The sequence below is a fragment of the Anthonomus grandis genome, chromosome 13 (assembly GCF_022605725.1).
Source record: "Anthonomus grandis grandis chromosome 13, icAntGran1.3, whole genome shotgun sequence".
NCBI lineage: Eukaryota > Metazoa > Arthropoda > Insecta > Coleoptera > Curculionidae > Anthonomus > Anthonomus grandis.
The window spans coordinates 3315415-3334477 of record NC_065558.1 but is presented as its reverse complement, the minus strand read 5'-3'; the positions used below and the strand labels follow the sequence as shown (position 1 = coordinate 3334477).

General features: G+C 30.7%; 1 protein-coding gene across 2 annotated transcripts in view; it reads right to left on the bottom strand.

Annotated features, from left to right (window-relative positions):
• Positions 1-17842, bottom strand: part of LOC126743832 (ras-related and estrogen-regulated growth inhibitor-like protein) — a 59660-nt gene extending 41818 nt beyond the window's left edge. Inside the window, exon 1 of one of the 2 annotated variants that reach the window (XM_050451064.1) lies at positions 17657-17842. Coding sequence is in view for 1 of the 2 variants with exons in the window: in XM_050451063.1 (XP_050307020.1) it covers positions 6646-6708 (63 nt within the window). In the remaining variant the exon portion in view is untranslated. Of the gene's footprint in view, positions 1-6645; positions 6968-17656 lie in introns of those variants that run through there. The other variant, XM_050451063.1, reaches the window with a different exon arrangement.
• Between the last annotated feature and the right edge of the window lie 1221 nt (positions 17843-19063).

The following is a 19063-nucleotide window of genomic DNA, read 5'->3' as shown; positions in this document are numbered from 1 at the left end:
ATATTTATTATTTTAATGCTATTGAAATGTTATTTTGTTTATCCTGTTTTTTTTTAATTAAATTTTGTAAATGGTCATTGGAATTAGTTAAACAATTAAACTTTTAAAAACGTCTTATAATAATTTGTTTTCTTTAAACTAACTCTGTACGTCTATACTCTGTACATGAAATTTTGTTGCTTTTGGCATGAATACGTTTAACTTTTCTTTCTATTTTACTTTTTACCAAATTACCATTTTTTCTTTTATTTTTAATTATTATCTTACTATTAGAAAACATAGAGTCATAAAATCTCAATTTTCTTCAAATTTTAAATAAATTACTTTGACTTATATACAGTGCTTTCATTTCAAAACGATCCACCCTTAATAACTTAAAAAAAAACACGTCAAATTAGATATACAGGGGGACGTTTAATTATGCATTTACTGAAGTTCTGTCAATCACCTCTTCACCTCCAGCTAACCTCACTTTAATATGTCAAATGGGAACCCCTATCGTGTGATACATCATAGTAAGGAGCGTAAAATTCTCTATTTAACGGTATCAAAAAAAATGAAATCGGTGAATGTGTAAGCAAATAGTTAGCGAAAATGTCTAGAAATAATGAATTTTCATTTACGCCAAACTTTGGTATGTCCAATAGCTACCCCATGGTGTGATACATTATTTTAAAGGGCATTCATTATGCTATCAATGGTTGTCAAAAAAAAAAAAAATTGATTGACCAAGAAGCAATTAAAGTGTAAATTGGTAGGGTAGGAAAACAAATTTAATTAGTTTAACAAATTTATTTTATTAAATGTTCGAAATGCGCGCCGTTATTAGCAAGACAATAAAAAAGCCTATTTTCAAACTCCTTACGAACATTAGCAAGGGTCTGCCCGCTAATTTCTGTGCATTCTTGAAATATTCTATTTTTTAAATTCTCAATACTCTCAGGTGAGGTTTTATAAACTTTGCTTTTTAAGTAGCCCCAAAGGAAAAAGTCTAGTGGGGTTAGATTTGGAGACCGCGCAGGCCATTCGATTGCACCACGTCTGCCAATCCACTTTTCTCCAAAATTTTCATCAAGCCACTCTCGAACTACTTGTTGATCTACTTGATTTTCCATAGATTGGATGATGGAAGGGTATATTGCATTTTCTAAAAAATTTAAATAAATTTCGCCAGTCAAATTTTCTTTCAAAAAAAATGGCCCTATTATTACATTCCCATAAATTCCTGCCCAAACATTAATTTTTTGGGGATATTGGGTATGGCCTTCCTGAAAAACATGCGAATATTCATTATCCCAGTATCTACAGTTATGTCTGTTTACCAGGCCATTTAAAAAAAAGGTCGATTCGTCACTGAAGCAAATGTTCTTCAATAAATGGGGATCGTCGTCAATTCGCTGGCACATCACTTCACAAAATTGAATTCTCCTATCAAAATCATCTTCTCCGAGTTCATGAAGAATATGAATTTTATAAGGAAGGAACTTATTTTTTCTTAAAACTTTATGTACGGAATCAGTGGAAATATTTGTTAGTTTTGCGGCCTTTGGTATAACCAAAGTTGGATCCATAGCAAATTGTCCTAGTACTTCAACTTGGCATGTTTCATCGACAGCTCTATTTTCATATTTTTTTTTATTGCAAATCGATCCCGTCTCTTCAAATTTTCGTATAAATTCTAATACGTATTTATGGCTCACGTTTTTATCTTGATACCTTTCATTAAACGCTGTCGCGGTTCTGCGAGCACACCGATCTTAAGCTCCATAAGGCTAGCGTATACACCATTTTATTAACTCACTGTTTTAACTAAAATTGAAAAATTGCACGCGTCAAACTGACAGTTTTAACAACAATAAATCGCCTGCTTTTTAAACGCCTTAAGAATGTAAGGTATTGCAGTATTCTTTTGTACCCACTAGGTAGGTTTCGCAAAAAATATAAGTGAAATAAATACACATACAAAGTTATAAGACTGCAAAGATTTTTGTAAAAAATTTGAAGACACTCTTTTTTCTCGCAAATAACGGTACACATTCTTTACTTAAAAAAATAAATAATTTGCTTCAACTAAAAGTGAGGTTAGCTGGAGGTGAGGAGGTGATTGACAGAACTTCAGTAAATGCATAATTAAACGTCCCCCTGTATATCTAATTTGACGTGTTTTTTTTTTTAAGAAAGTTATTAAGGGTGGATCGTTTTGAAATGAAAGCACTGTATATCTTTTTAATCGGGTCTACGTCCAAGATCAATTTTTAAATACCAATTAATTTTTTTTTTGGAATAACGCTGTTCTAATCGTTTGCAGTCGAATTAAATATGTCAAAATCGAATGTCTCCAACCAAATAAATGTACTGAATAGCAATTAGTGTTTTTTGAACATAAAGGATAGTATAATAATTCTAGTAGAGACTGAACCCTGTGAACTTAATATTGAGGGATATAAGCTAGAACGATGGATGACAAATAATAATAGAAACGAATGAGCAATGGCTTTAGTAAGAAATGACTTTCAGTACAGGCAAAAACGTGCAATGTATTGAAAATTCTGTTGGGTTTTTGTCCCTGGACGTGTCCTTGTCTGGTTCTATATCATGCTCCACAAAAACAAGATGCTGCCTTTATTCAGTTTTTTGAAGACAATCTGGACCATATGAGTGATTTTAATGGTACTAATATTTACTAGACGAATTTTTTTTATATAAAATATTTTACAATTGGTGTTCAAATACATACAAAGAGAAGATTGTTATTTATAATAATAAAGCCCCTATTAATTAAATCAATATTTACAAGCAATAATCGCCTTTTTACGCCATTATTGCAAACCACCGTATACTAAACAACACCGAAAACCTTGAGTAAGGCCCTTATAACCGCAATTTCGATTCGATATCACGAACTGGATAAAGTTTGCGACCTGCCCTAAGATCGGCATAATTAGAAATCATTTTTAACCCGAATAAAAAACCGTGTTTTCCACAAATTTAATTAAAATTCTGGCAAACAGCGAGGGAGAGAGCTTTTTCTGTCTGTTGTTTGCTTCGTTGGCGTCGCGATTATGATTTTTTTTTCAAATTCTATTTTTACCGGTCGGGTTCTATTAATGTTTTTTCTTTATAAAATTAAAGTAAGAAAAAAATGTCACATATTTGTCACCTGTTAGGCAAACCTATAGAGAGCGTTCCGTTTTAAAATAGCATTGTCACGTTATTTAACTGGTTGTTGTTAAAATTCAAAAGCTGTTTGATGTAGAGCGTTTTTGCGGGTTTTCGCTTTTTTTTCAAAAGTCTGCAAAAGGGGAATTAATTGGCACGAGTCAGGCACGTGAATAACCGCGTCAAGCAGCTTTCGAACCACCACTTTTACGTCTATTTATACATCGATAAGATAACTGCAAATTAGAATGTACAATACCTGGATATACTGGTTTCGGTTCATTGAAACTTCCTAGAAAAAATGACACTATTGTGTGAGTTGTTCCAACAAAGTGTTTTCTTTTACATTTCGAGTTCCGAACAAAATTTCACATTTAGATATTTTTAGATTCTCACATTCATTACCTTCCATAAGATCTTTCAATTTTTCAATATTTTTTTTATGAAAAATTTGATTTCTTGAACTTTTTTCTCCCTTTAATTATACTTTGGTTTAGTCCAAAGTATTTGATTATTAATTTTTCCTCCTCCTAACCCTCACCATTTCAATAATTCTTATCAAGTATATTGTTAAATGATTGTTATTTTTTAAATAAATAATCTTGATAATATTCTTTAATTGAGTTTCCAAATTAGCAAAATTGGTTTGATCAATTGTCCCTAATAATGAAAAAGAATTAATGAACAGTGAATTACCCTAGTATAGAGAACCCTATGAAATTCCATTTCAAACATTTAAAAGCTCCGAATACTCCAAATCGTTGCGATCTATCCTCAATTTCAGAAAAATGATTCGAAAACATAAAGTTGATGATGGCTTCGCCCCTAGACGAAACGTCGGATTTGAGATTTTATTAAACTAGTCAATGAAGACAACAAAATGGCTGATAAACTATCGCTGCGCCATCCCATTGATAGAATCCTTAACTAAAATGACAAGTTAATTTTCAAACATGGCCGCCATACAGTATCACTAACTGTCAAAATTTACGTTTCTCAACGGTAGTTTTTAAGTGCTAAGGCGAGTTTCTTATGGTATCTACCTACGTTGTTATATTCTGTATACTTTAAATTACTATGATTGAAGTAAGTGAGTTTGTTTATTATTATTAATCAGTGACATTTAGTGGAAATATGTGCGCATCAACTGTCATGGCGCATAAATAAAAGCCGTCCTAATTTATTTAACATAAATTAATTTATAAAGACTTGTTTTTTTTTACTTTAATATTTGTTAATAAAATAGATAGTTTCACTCTTTCTATATCACGGAATATATTATATAGATAACTCATGTTTTTTATAACATCGCAGCGCCATTACGGTGGTAAAGTTGCTAACTAAACCACTATCCAACATGGCCGCCACAACGCAAAAATACTGCTTTTTAATTACATTTTTCATGTACTTTAACTACGATATTTCTCTATATGATAACATTCCGTAAAGTTTTAATTTATAGTAATTTTTCTTTATAATTCAGTTAAGCTTAATAGAAGTATTGACAAAGGATGGCTCTCTTTATATTGTTGTTTTCCAATATGGCTGCCATAATGTGCTAATAAACGTCACTACCACATATTTTCAACTATAGTTTTCATTAACTAAGATTTGTTCACCACTACATTAAAGCATATCGTTAATATTAACTAAAATATGGGCAAAATGTTACTATGTTTATATTGCTCTTTTATTTAAAGTTCGCAGCGCAGAATGATTAACTAGAATATTTTTCAACATGGCCGCCATGGTGTGCCAATAAACGTCAAAAATGCACGTTTATAAATGACGATTTTTGGTTATTGAACTAGTTACTTATGATATTATTAAGTCTCACAGAAATATTTGTAAAATATATTGAAATTGTCATGGCAAACTGAGAAAAGTAAAACCACCACAATTATTTTGGTCTATAATAACGTCATTTTATTCAGAGAAATAGCAATCGTCTATAAGTATTGTAGCGCCGAGGTGGCCAGAATCTAAACTAAATTGACAACGGTATTTTACAATATGGCCGCCATGGTGTGTCAGTAAACGTCAAAAAAAGGTGCTTTTTAATTACATTTTTCATGTAGTTAAAATAGTTTTCTTATAAATTTCTCTATATTATTACCTTCTGTAAAGTTTCAGTTTTAATTTATAGAAATTATTCTTAATAAATCAATTAAGCGTAATAGAATTATTGGCAAATGATTATTCTCTTTATATGAGCCATCATGGAGCGGAGTGATTAACTAGAATGATTTTCCAATATAGCGGCCATGACGACGTCACAATCACAAATTTGCAACTATAATAGTTTTGAGATACTAGAACTTGTTTACTACTGCATTAAAGCATACCTTCTTAAAATCTGTGGAGCTTAAACTTTAATTTATATTAATTTTTCATAATTAATTTAATTCAATTGAGACAACGAACTTGAACAATATGGCCGCCATGATGTGTCAGTAAACGTCAAAAACACTAATTTTTATTGATCGCTTTTAGGTATTAAAATTTATTGTCTACAGTAGTAGTGCATATTATCTTAATTTGCAGAGTGTAATGTTTCATTTAAGGTAATTCTGTTCATAAATCGTTAACCACTTCCATGAAATCAAATAAATTTCTTTTTATATTTTTTAAAGCCGTAATAATAATTCGTTGCATCGCAATATGGCCGCCACGGTTTTTAAGTAAATGTCAAAAAAACCGTTTTTTAAAGGTGGTTTTAATATATTTAGATAAATTAACCACATTATTAATACACAATGTTGTATTCTGTAAAGCTTTAACTTTGTATTCAAGTTATTTTTTTTATGAATTAGTTAAGCCTTATAGAACTATATACAAATTATTACTGCAGTATCAATAGCCAGTTGGTAATTAAATAGTTAATGAATTCGTATGATAAATTTAATGCCATTGACGAGGAGTATAGTTTGTATGCCTCTGATTTAAATAAATATTCTGTATTTAAAAAGACTTTTATTTATATTATATATATTTGGTTTGTGATAGTTATATCGAGAGAAAATCAAAAAATAGGGTAATTGAATTACCAAAACAAAACCGGCTCCATTATATAAAGCTCTCTAGCTTTAATATGATTTTTTTAATGAATGCTTATGTTACTCCATTATAAAGCTAGGCAGAGAAAATGTTGTAACATATATGAAAGCGTTGTACTATGATACAAACGGAGAAATAAAAGTAAAGCAAGCTTACGCGATAATTGGATACCATTGTAAAGTAACCTAATCTTACAGCAGTCCTCTACCTATCAAAGAAAAAAATTAAAACACCTTTAAGTTTTGAAATCAGCAATATCTCAAGAGAGTCATTTGCTTTAGGATAACTTGCTGTGAAGAAAAATAGACATACCGACAAAAACAGCGAGGGTATAAAAAAAATCAAAATATCAAAAACCGTTGAACTTGCATTAAAAAGTGAACGAACCGTAAAGGAATGAATAACAATTTATATCGAGTCAAGACTTACCTCCATGACCACGAAAGGCATCACCATCACCTTCGTCACCCACTTCCACCGTTTCGAAACCATTAATAAGCAGCAGAGGTAGCAGAAGAAAGAGAGAGAGAGAGCGGGAAAAAAAGACGGGTGAGAAATTCAGGTGTTAATGAATGAACCGCGTTACAGAACAAAAACAAACACTCGAGCCTGAAGTTTACAAAAGTTTCTAAGAAATCCGCGATTTTCCAAGACGGACTGCGTCGCCTCGCGGCCACATATCCAGATTTCGGCGCCTCTAGATCCAGGTTAAAAATAAACCAGCGCGATGGTGTCGTCGGAATGTGGATGCCATTTGGATGTTATAAGCTGACTGGCTACGAGAATATAATTACATTTTTAAAATGGTGATTGATATGGCGTATTAGGTGCTTAATCGAACTTTTTTTTTTAGGATCAGGATCTGGAAACGTGCAATTATCTGATTCAGATTTAAATTTATTGAATTATCCGAAGATCTTAATATAAGCATTGACAAGCTGAAATGATTTTTGAGATTTAGAAAAATTATTTGTTAGTGTGATAGTGATTTTAAAGGGTTGAATCAATTAAATCATTGTTGTGATCAAAGGCACTGGCCTCCTGGCGATTGATATGATTATACTGAGTCATGAATTAAGAATCGATGAAGTACTCATTATAATAATAATAATAATGTCATTTATTATGCAACGATATGAAAGAGTACAAACCATTCGATGGAAGGTAATCATTTACAACGCGTTTTCTGTTACCTAATAGATAACAACAAAAAAACAATTATGAATATATGTTCAGGAGATTTTAAAATTAAAGTCCATAATAATAAAACTATAGTGAGGACAGCATAATTTGTTGTAGAATCTCTGAGTAAAGGTTTTTAAACTCATCAATGGAGTGGTCTGTATTGTTGCATGTTTCGGATAAAAAGGATAATATAATTTTCTGCATTCTCTGGAGCTTTGTTTTGGAGACCCTCCATTTCAAAGTCTAGGTTTGTTCATCTAAATTTCATTCTATTCATTTCAAGTATTGGTAGTCGCTCTAGTTTTCATCATCAAGGACTTGCCAGTTTGTGATTCCAGTTAGTACGTTTTCCAAAGATAATGTGAGGTATACACAAATATCACCCCTTTGCCAGATTAGTTTTGTTTCCTTATTAATACCCACCATATAGGTTAATGAGGAGTACTTGATTTCGAACAAATGCGAAGTTTCGAAAATTCAAAAGAGATATCAGTGGAATGAGAACTTTTACACTGTTGAGTGATCGAGACAGATTATGTTCAATAATCAATAAATCCTCAGGCCTAAATGCAAAGAGAAGTTGAGTGTCGTCAGCATAAAGATGAATGGAGCCAGAGCGAACCTGTGATGGCAGATCTGACGTATAAATAATAAAAAAGAAGTGGACCAAGAATGGAACTCCGTGGAACTCTATGAAGAAGCAAACTACAACCCATCCCTTTCTAAGCCTGAGATATGCCAAAAACTACCTGTAGACACTAGCAGAGAACCCTAAATAATGCAGCCTAATCAACAGCATCTCATGAGTGATGAGATCAATTGCCTTGCTGTAGTCTAGCAATACAAGACTGGAGATGTCACTGGTAACCTTGCTAAGTGCTATGACAAGCTCTGAAACCGGACTAATTGTAGGCAATATTTGTCTAGGTGCAACAAAGTCATTGATTATGCCTGATACAAACAAATCTAGCATTTTTCCAAGGATTGGTAAAATGCTTATGAGCTCATCGGATGAGTTAATTATTGCTGCTTTGAAAAGAGGTTACACCAATGCATTTTTTAAAATGGTTGGGATATTCTCCTGTTTGTGTTACATCCTTTAGATGATAATACTTAAGATCTAGGCAATAATTATTATCTGCCTGAGTAAGTGAGCTTTTTTTGGTATTAAATAGATAGAGGTGTGAATGAAAGACAGTGATGTAAACCAAGCCATGGAATACGTTTTCTATTAAAAACATTTTTGTGAAATTAATGGTTTTTGAGAAAATGGAAAATTTGGGATCCCTATACTCTTAATGCTTGATAACTTTTTTTGCTATTAAACTTAGAGATGTGATTCAAAGACTGCGATGTAAACCAAGCCTCCTCAAGTGAATATCCGCGCCAAGAGATGTGGATCAATCAGGTCAATTTGGGATAAAAATGGTGTTACCTTTACATTATCTTACTCAGTATACGAGATCTAATTGTTTCTAAAGGAGTAATCTGGTCAAAGAGCTGAGTCAGCTTGGGATTAAGATTATCAATGCTCTCGCCAATAAATCCCTGTCCTAATCTGAGTTGAAGTCTACGCAATTTAGAGAAGAATCAAACAGCACCTTATTGAGGTTACAAAAAACTTTAAGCAAAAAGAGTTTAGGTTGTTCAAGTATAACATTTAAATTTAAATAAGCGTAAACAAGTCTCTGGTTAGCAATACCATATACATCCATGGAACTCGATCAAATCAACTCCAAACTACGATCCACACATATGGCGTTAATCAAGCTTACTGAGTCCCGAGTTACTCGAGTTGGTCTGTAAAATCGAAGTGTAAAATGCATCTCTTCACTACAAATAGCCAATAAACTCACCCATTAAAATAACAATGTCATACCTAGGACACAGTGCTGATAGGAATGTATCAATGATACCCAGCTGCTTGTAACTAGAAGAAGAAGGCCTTTGGTTTGAAATTGATTAAATAAATATGATAATTCCAAAGAGTCATCATCGTAGAATCAATCATCAATAGGATCAAAAAGATTTTTCTCTCATGATGTTAATCCTTTTACTTGCTTGGACTTGAAAATATGAAAATCAAAGTGAATCAAGTAATCAACATTTTTAATATCTTCTTGAAATAGACAAAATCATTATTTCCAACATTATTCTATCTTCTCTAAGCCCTTTTTGGTATAAAATTGATAAGATAAGATTAAGATTCACCTTTCAAAAAACCGGGCTTAGGATTAAAATACTTCTTGTTATTCAGACAATAAAATTAAAATAATGATTCATAAAATTAAATTTATCACCTTCTTGATGCATCATCATATTGTTCTCTATTGATCGATGATTAACTAATTAAAATTATGATTTAGAGAAGCACTTATGAGCAGAGTGATTTAAAATGCATATTGGGTTGGAATCATTAAATTCTAAAATCAAAATTAATTAGGGTAATTCCAAAGGGAAATTTTTCCAGAATCAACAACATTATAAACCTTTGCAGAATCAAATTGAGATTTTGATTCATAAAATTAAATTTATCACTTTGTCCATGAATCATAAATAACAAATTTATTGATGATTAACTAATTAATATTATAGTGATATTTTAGTGAATCATCCGAGTGATTTAAAATGGTTTTCGGCTTAGAACTATTAAAATGCAAAATCAATATTATGATTTAAAAAATGAATTATAGTAAATCCGAAGGGCCATCTTTCCAGAATCAATAACACCAATGGAATCCTTTATTTTTTAGAATGAAATTTATCACTTTCTCGATGAACTAATTTGGTTACTACCGATCGATGATTAACTGATTAATATTTTGGCATATGAGCCGATGATTTTAATTAAATTTATTTTAGAAAGTCTAAATCAATATTATGATTTAATGCATGAGTCAAAATTTTTTTGACATTTCTCGACAGAAAACGGTTTTATTCATCCAGTTTAAAATAAAACTTCTAAGTCTACAATACTGGTTAATGTCTTTAATACACACAATATTCACAATAAAAACATTTAATGACTAGTAATATTGAGATTTTTCAAAAAAGTAGATTTAGAGTTTTTATTTTAAGCTGGATTAAAAATGTATATCTTAGAGAACCATGGATGACTTTCTTGAGAAAGTGGGTTTATTCTAAATAATACCCGATTTCCAAAATATTTCATTCCACATATGTAGGCGCACTTTAACCTTTAAAACAGTTGCTATTTTTGGATATTTTAAATTAGCAATATATCTGAGTTTATACCAGTGAAAAATTGCAAAATTTCAAGATCAACCTCCACGAAAAATTAGCAAATATTACCTGCTAATAAAAATCTAAATTTAGATTCAATTTATAGCATGAATTTATTTTAAATATTTAATTAATTATAATTATATAATAATTTTTTTTTTATTAATAAAAGTCTATTAGGTTGGTTTGATGCGATTTACTTCTCAGATTGGGTCCTTGAAAAATGGAAAATGGGGGGCTGGTTCAAAGAATTGCAGGGTTTCAAAGGACAGATTCCCTTTCTTACTAAATGACTTGTCAAAGGCTATTGAGCCTAATGCTGGAAAAAACATACAATCTGGGTTTAGAAAGTGTGGACTTTTTCCACTAGAAAGGGATCAAGTCTTGGGACGCCTTCCGCAGCGAAATCTTCATGAGACAAATGATCAGAATCAGAACATTGAAGGACTTAATAACTCTTTGGTAAACCTTCTAAGAACAATGAGATATGGCGATGGTCAAAATGTGAAGAATCGACGTCGTAAAATTCAAGTCCCTGCTGGCAAGTGCAGATTTTGAAAGCACGTTGGATAAAGACGATCAAGAGGATAAAGATTTAGAAAGACGTATGGAAACCGTAGATGAAGATTCAGATTATGGCTAATGGCTCTTTGGAGTTCTGATTATTACTGAAAATAAATATTCCTTATGATTTATTACTGTCAGATTCATTTTAATAAGTAATGAAATTATAAAAAAATAATTATTTTTTTTAGATTCACATGACAACAGACAATTATAAACAATTAACAATAACTGATATAATTATATTATATTATAATGCAATCACATGTATATCATAGTTATAACTGAAATGAACCAAATTAATAATTTTAAGCATTAAAAGGTAAAAAATTTACTCACTTGGAATTAAATCGTTAATTTCCACTAAGTAAGTAAGTCCAATACTTATTAGAGCTATAAAATATCTTTAAATAATTAAATGAAAACAGTTAAATGAAAGTAGATATTCAGACTGAGTTTATCTTATAACTAGCAGTGAAAGGACTATAAAAAAAGTGGGTCAAAAATAACATTGAATTTTCAAATAGTCCAAGCATGAAATGCATCCGTTATGGACAGCTCTGTCAAAACACGGAATTTTTCTTTGCTTAATTACATATTTCCCCACAAGATGAGCCTGAACATTTGTTAAAGATGACAAGCAAGAATACACTAATTTATCATTTATCCGGTTGAAATTTAGAAGTTTGAGATGAGACGCATTCTTTGGATGTTTCGCAACTGAGAAGAGCTGCTATGTAAACATCGGATAAGTTCCGCATACTAAATGCTAAAACTTTATTAAACAAAACTATATAATATATAAAAAAGTCAGGAATAAATAAATTGAATTAGAAAATAGGAATATGAAAAAAGTAGTAGGCAGATCTGCCTGGAATATATGACTAATAACTCAAAGGCAATAATAACGTTAACGACTCGAGGTTTCAATTGCCTGGAATATTTTAAATTTATTCTTTTGATTTTTCTAAATGATTTTTTAAACACCTTGAAAAGACCCTGCAACATCTAAACTGCCTGGAATAAATTCAATGTAACTCTTTCAACAGCCTGGAATAAAATAATTACAATTTTTGAAATGTTGCAACTGCCTGGAATACATAAAAAATGACTCAAAGGCTATGATGAAGTAAACGACTTAAGGTTTCAATTTGCCTGGAATAAATACTAAATTGTATGAAAATTAAATTAAAGTAGTTTAATTGAAGCTTTAATTGCCTGGATAAAATCCTGCAAAATTTAAACTGACGGAATAATTCAAAAAGTATTTATTTCAACTACCTGGAATAAATTCAAAGTAACTCTTTTAAGAGCCTGAATAAAATAATTACAATTTTTGAAATGTTGCAACTGCCTGGAATACATGAAAAATGGCTCAAAGGCTATGATGAAGTAGACGATTTAAGGTTTCAATTGCCTGGAATAATTAAATTTATTTTTCCAATATTTCCGAATAATTTTTTTCACTCTTCAAGTGCCTGGAATAAATAAAAAATTGAAGGAAAATTAAAGTGGTTTACCTGGAAAAAATCCTGCAGAATCTAAATCCTGGAATAAATTAAAAGTTATTATTTCAACTACCTGAAATAAAATAATTAAAATTTTTTAAACATTGCAACTGCCTGGCTATTGAAATATGACTCAAAGGCAATAATAAAGTGAACGACTCGAGGTTTCAATAGCCTGGAATATTTTAAATTTCTTCTTTTAATTTTTCTAAATGATTCTTCAAATGCCTGGAAAAAACCTTGCAACATCTCGAATACACGAATAAAGTGATTTAATTGCCTAAAAAAACCAAAATTATATTAATTTAAGTCTTGGTGTGTGGAAGTGTCTGGAAAAGTTTAAAAAGATGCCTGCAATTTCTTAACTATCTGGAATAAATTTTAAACAATTCCTTCAACTCTTTGGAATAAATTACAAACGAATCTTCCAATAGTTCAACTATCTGGAATGAATGAAAAAATTAGATTTCCTTCTTAAGTTTCTTTCAGACAGTTTTTTTATTTAATGAAATTCTTTTGTAATTTATTCCAAGCAATTAAGGTAATTTATGACTTTTTGAAAGAAGAGTTTAACTACATTATTCTTATTTAAAATAAAACTGTTCCTAGATTCGATAGAATTTTTTATTAAATTCCTCAAATATCCTCACTAAATCCAAGAGAGCAATAATTTCGATTTTACTGAACAAAGACAAAATACGCTCCAAATTGAAATTAAGGAAACGACGCAGTGACTCACTCACGTTGCGTGAAAAAGTTTGGGCAAAAAACTTATTTTCAGCAACGAAAATGACCGTAAAATCGGCATTTTAGACAATCATCCGAGCGTATAAAAAATAGCGTTTTAACTTAAAATTTGATTCAATGATAATTAATATTCCCGATAATTACATTCCATTTCCCATCATTTCAAAAAGTCATTCAGAAAAGTCCAGTTTACCTTAAAGCAGATTCTAATAAAACTTGAAAAAATGTTTTTTTCTAAGCAGTTAGATGCTACTAACGTCGCATACTAAAATATGGGATGCTCTGGTACCCAATCGTAATATGGACAGGACAGACAATCGAAAAACATGTCAGATGGGAGATTTCGTATATAGTTTAAAAGAATTTGTGGTTAAAACTTAATAATTAAAACTTAAATTCTTAATTATATCTGCTGTTTGTTGAATATCTTAAATAACTTTATAAAACCCAATTTCACCAACTTCTCTAACAGCATACGAAGGTTAACCTAATTGAATGCCTTAAAAAAGTCACGATAGATGACACTTTCGGAATGTCTTATTAGTAGATAATTAAAATTGAAACAGTAAATTAACAGTGTTTTGACCAGTGGAAGAAGACTGATTTTTAAAACAAAATATATTTCCCAGACTATGGCTTGATCTCCTGTCATTAATAAATTTCTAAAAGGATTTGGGATCTTCCTGCGACATTGTGTCAAAACTCCTGATATAGTGGACATCCAAAAGCCCTACACATTCTACTGGCAGATCTGAGAACGTGTTATAATTCATAACTATTTTATAAAATATATTGATTTTCAAATTCAAGACAATACAAGCCAGAAAGTTGTTAATTTCTCTATAGTTGGCATTTCTAAAATCATAGTATATCAAGTTGTCGCTCCTTGTTCCCTCAGCACAAGAGGAAGAGGAAGAAAAAGAAGAAGAAGCAATGGAAGTAATTTTTTGCTTACGAGTAATTTTGGTAAAATCGGAGTAGGTGATATGTTTTGTTTTATTAATTCTTTGGTAGTAGATGCTTAATTTAAAGTGAAATTTTTTTTCTAGGCAGTTAGGATCCTTTAGTTCTGTAAACTAAAATACGCTTTTTTTAGCCTTTTCAAGTAAATGTAATCATTCTTACTTTTTTTCCAGATAGTCGAAGTTATTATTATTCAGGTAAAGAGCAGCTAAATAAGTTTATTTTCATGTTTTAATTAGTCTATCACTAATTTATATTGCATCATGAAAAATAACTGCCTGGAACAAATTTCACTTGTCTTCTATGCCTTTCCAGACCTGTGTGGTAACATTTAACTCTGGCATTTGAAAAAAATGATACTGCTGACACCCACATCATGTAGCACGTCATAGAAAATTAAAAACTCTATATTTCTCTTCCAGAAAAATTCCCGAAACCCGTCTTGACTGTCTGATTTTAGCACCTAAAGCTCAAATTCATTACTAATTAATAGCCTTAATTTTTAAGTGTATGCATCTTGTTAGTCGTCGAGTGAATTTTTCAAAATACACGGCTCACCGCCGAGGAATGCGAACCACTTTAATCCCGAATGTATTTTTGGCTCCATGGGGAGCCCTAAGAATTTCTTCAGGAGGATTTAGACTCTGCCAAGAAAATACATTTTAATCGAGCCTAAAAATACCCTTTATTTAAACATTTAACACAATAAACCTTTCTGATTAAAAAAAGCGATTGATTGATTCAATCGTTTACACGTGTCAGGTCATTTATTGTTGTTGTGCGTTTCCTGTTTTAGGTTTTTCATTGCATAAAAGTGAAAATTCCAAATAGGTTTATGGCTTTTTTCCCTCTGTAATGCTTGGAGTTTAGTCTGAAAGTGATTTGCATATTAAGACATGGGTCAAAATCCTAAACGTAATTATTAATAGGCGTTTGAGGTGAGATAGACGTGCATTTTGTTAATATACCTATTATGCCTCAAAAGCCATAATAATTTTGTTATTTTGGGGCGACGATATCGGTTTAAATTAATTTATTATAGTGGTTAGTTCGATTAGCTCTTATTCCTAATTAGACGTGCATGTGTTTTTTTTTCAAGTACGAAAAAGTGCCATTAGCTGTTCTAAAATACAAAATTACAACTTTGATTTAAGACGAAAAAAAGAAAATAACAAAAAATAAAAGATATAATAACAAGAAAATCAAAAATAGACTTCTAATTAAACCGTTGATAACAAGACATATGTAATCTCAAATATTAATGTTTATTTATACTCATTCCAAATTTTTTCAGGCATTTAAAGTTACTTTTGAGTGATTCTAGAATAAACATAACTAAGTAATTTTGTAGTGTTCTAGGACCCATTTGTTCAAAAGTTACCTCAGTTCTTTAAGATTTTAATATCTTGGAAAAAAAACAAGAAGTTAGGGTCTAAAGTTAATGGAAATTATCTAAAATATATAATTTTATGTCTAAATTCAATAACTTTTTCTTTAATTTTTAGACCCAGATTTAAGTCACTTTTTGACCCATTTCGATTAAGTCGTTTTACATTTTTTATATGTCTATAGAAAATTGTATATTTTGTAATTTTACCTTTATACTGGCCTTAGATCAGGGAATCTGGGAGGCCATCTATTCACTTCCAATTAAAAACACTTCGTATTTTTTCATAATTCCTAAAATTCAATATTAAATTTTGCACAATTAAAATCAATTTAAATTTAATTAGATACATTTTTTTAATCAGTAGTTCCATTTTGATGTTGTACCGCCAAAAATATGTTTTGCCTTAGAGTCGATCTTATGTAAGACAAAAATCAAGATCGAATAAATCTGAATTATTCCTTGGAAATAAATTTGTACCTTCAATTTATGCATAACTTAATAAGGTACGATTCGCAATTTATTAAGGCGTTTACTTAAAAAGAGCTTTAAAGACCCTAAGAGAGTTTAATTTTTTTCCTAAAGCCACCATCATCAATTTCTCCTCAGTAAATATATATTTTTCTTTTAGTTATTTATCCTAAAAAAAAACCGTTTTTAAAATCCGACCCTTCTCAAATTACTCCCTAAGGATAATCGGTTTTTCATTATTAATACCGTATTTTACCCTCCAGTTTCTTTGAAACAAATCGAGTTTGATAATGAACAAAAATAATCATTTGCCAGTTCGTCTTTTACCTTACAACATGCTTTAATTCTTCTATTTAGAAAGCGTTCGCAGAAAAATGTAAAGTTCAAGTTCAACGACAACCGAGGCAGTTAAGGTCAAAGCTGGATTATTTTTAAAGCATTAATGACGTTTTTAAAAAATTGTTTTTTTTTCTATGCACGTTTAAGAATAAATGCGTGAGGTTTATATGAAAGATGCTGTAGGAATCTGTCAATCATGTTAAAGTAATTTAGGAGGAAACAGGTTATTTTTGAACGTGTATTTTTGGGGCCTAAGGAAAAAATCATGTAATTTTTTATTCAAACATGTTTGTTTTATGCATGTTTTAAGATTTAGTCAATTTAACACAAGTTATAGGAATATTTTGGCACCCGGATATGTGCAAAGCTCTCAGTGCATTCTGGTAATATCTTGGAAAGATTTAAATTTAGATATAATTATTTGGTTTCTTCCAGACAGTTGCATTTTTATTTAAAATAAAGGAAAATATTGAGTTTCTAAAAATATGCTGTCTAGAACTTCAACTGCCTGGGAGAGAGTTGTAATTTTAGTAGTTTGTTTTTTCCAAGTACTTAAAATTATTTTTTATCCCTTTTGGTCACTATTATACTCATTTCAATTGTTTTCAGCAATTTGAAATGATGTTCCAGTTATTCCAGATAATTTACCTTCGCATTCCATCGGAAGCATATGAATAAATATAAAGTTAGTTTTTATTATTGGTATTTTTTGCGTTGCAGTAAGAAAATCATAATTTTCGTACCAATATTTTATTTTTTTTTGCTTAAAACTAATACAGTCATAAGCAGAATTAAAAAAAACAAAATTCATAGATTGTTCCTAATACTGCTAAAGTCATTTGGACTTTTGATGAATTATGACAGAAAAGCTACCTCCAATTTTGCATTTTAATTAAATTTCATGTAAAATTGCTACTTTGGTATAAATATACTTAATAAAAACCTTGAAAATGCGCTTTGTTCATCTTACTCTTGATCATTTTTACATATTTTATTCTAACGTATTCAATAAAATTTTCTCTATATAACTTACCTCAATGTTTCTGAAAAATCGCCTTCAATAACCAAAATCAAGTTAAAAATTCAAGAACTCGTTAGTCCAACAAGAAAGCTTCCACAATCAAGTAAATAAAACGAGCGCGAGCGAAAAATCACTTTTCGAATAAATGGACAAAATAAACTCGCGAGTCTCAAAGTTCTCGTGTGAAATGCGGCTGGAGGTGCGGCGCGAAAACAATCCCGAGATCCAGATGCGGTCGAATATATAACATCGAGTCGCTATGGAAACGACGCCGGCGACGCCGCACATCTGGATTACGATAAACGAAAACGGAATTTAACAAAAATAAGAAAAAAAAAATACGACGCCGGTGGAGGCTTGTGTCAAGGATATGTCATCCCTGGTTAATTTCTATGGAAAAGGCACTGCGGTTGAATTATTATTTTTTGAATGGAAGGGTAGTAGTTTTATCTAATCTTATTTAGGCATATTTGGAAAGGTCCAAGCGAATTAAAGAGGTATGGCCAAATTTTGGACGCATCATATAAAAAGTACTAATAATGTCCTATTTAGTTATGCATTAAAGTGCACTGAATCTGAATGAAATATAAGAATTAATTTTAAGGAAATGCATTTGAATTTAAATGTTTTTCAAACCAGCTAGCGATTATATTAAAGTTTTCTCAGCAGTTTGTTTTAGGCCTTGCCATGCTTGATGTAAGTAGAATAATGACTTCATAATTATATATTTAAGAATTTTTTCAACAATTTTCGAATTACTTATACGATTATTGAAGCAGGTTTAAAGTTCCATACTTATATATTGATATGACAGTCCCTATCTTTGGGATATTATGATTGAGACATGAATTATAAATCAGTAACGCTAGAATTCTTTTTTAAAAACAGCTTATTTATTAAAATATAGACATCCTAAAATACATATAAGCTAAAAGTGATCTAAAATGAACAACGTTATGGCTTTGCGGTGACGCTCAGTGTTAACTTTTAGAGTTGTTGACTTATAATTAGCGCAGTCGGTAGCATTTGTCAAAAATCAACATATCGCATATTATAGTAAGTAATTTTTTTTGCTTTTATAATTTACTGGAGAGTAATTCGAGTAAATATTGGAGTATTTCCAAGGACCACAAATTAGTACTGAACTAATTCAATTATATACGAATTAAGTGACTCATTAGTGTGTAATTATAAAGTAAGTGTTTAATTATAGTGTTGTCAATCTGTAATTATCCTACCGACTGCACCAATTATAAACAATTAAGGTGTAAATGTAAATTAAGTGAGAGTTTTGTGTTATTTATTTGCATATCACTATTTACCATGTCTCTCCTTTTTAGACTTGGTCCTGACTTCTTCTTCTGATCTGTCTAATAAATTTTAAATTTTTGCAACCTTGATATTCAACCATAACTTCTT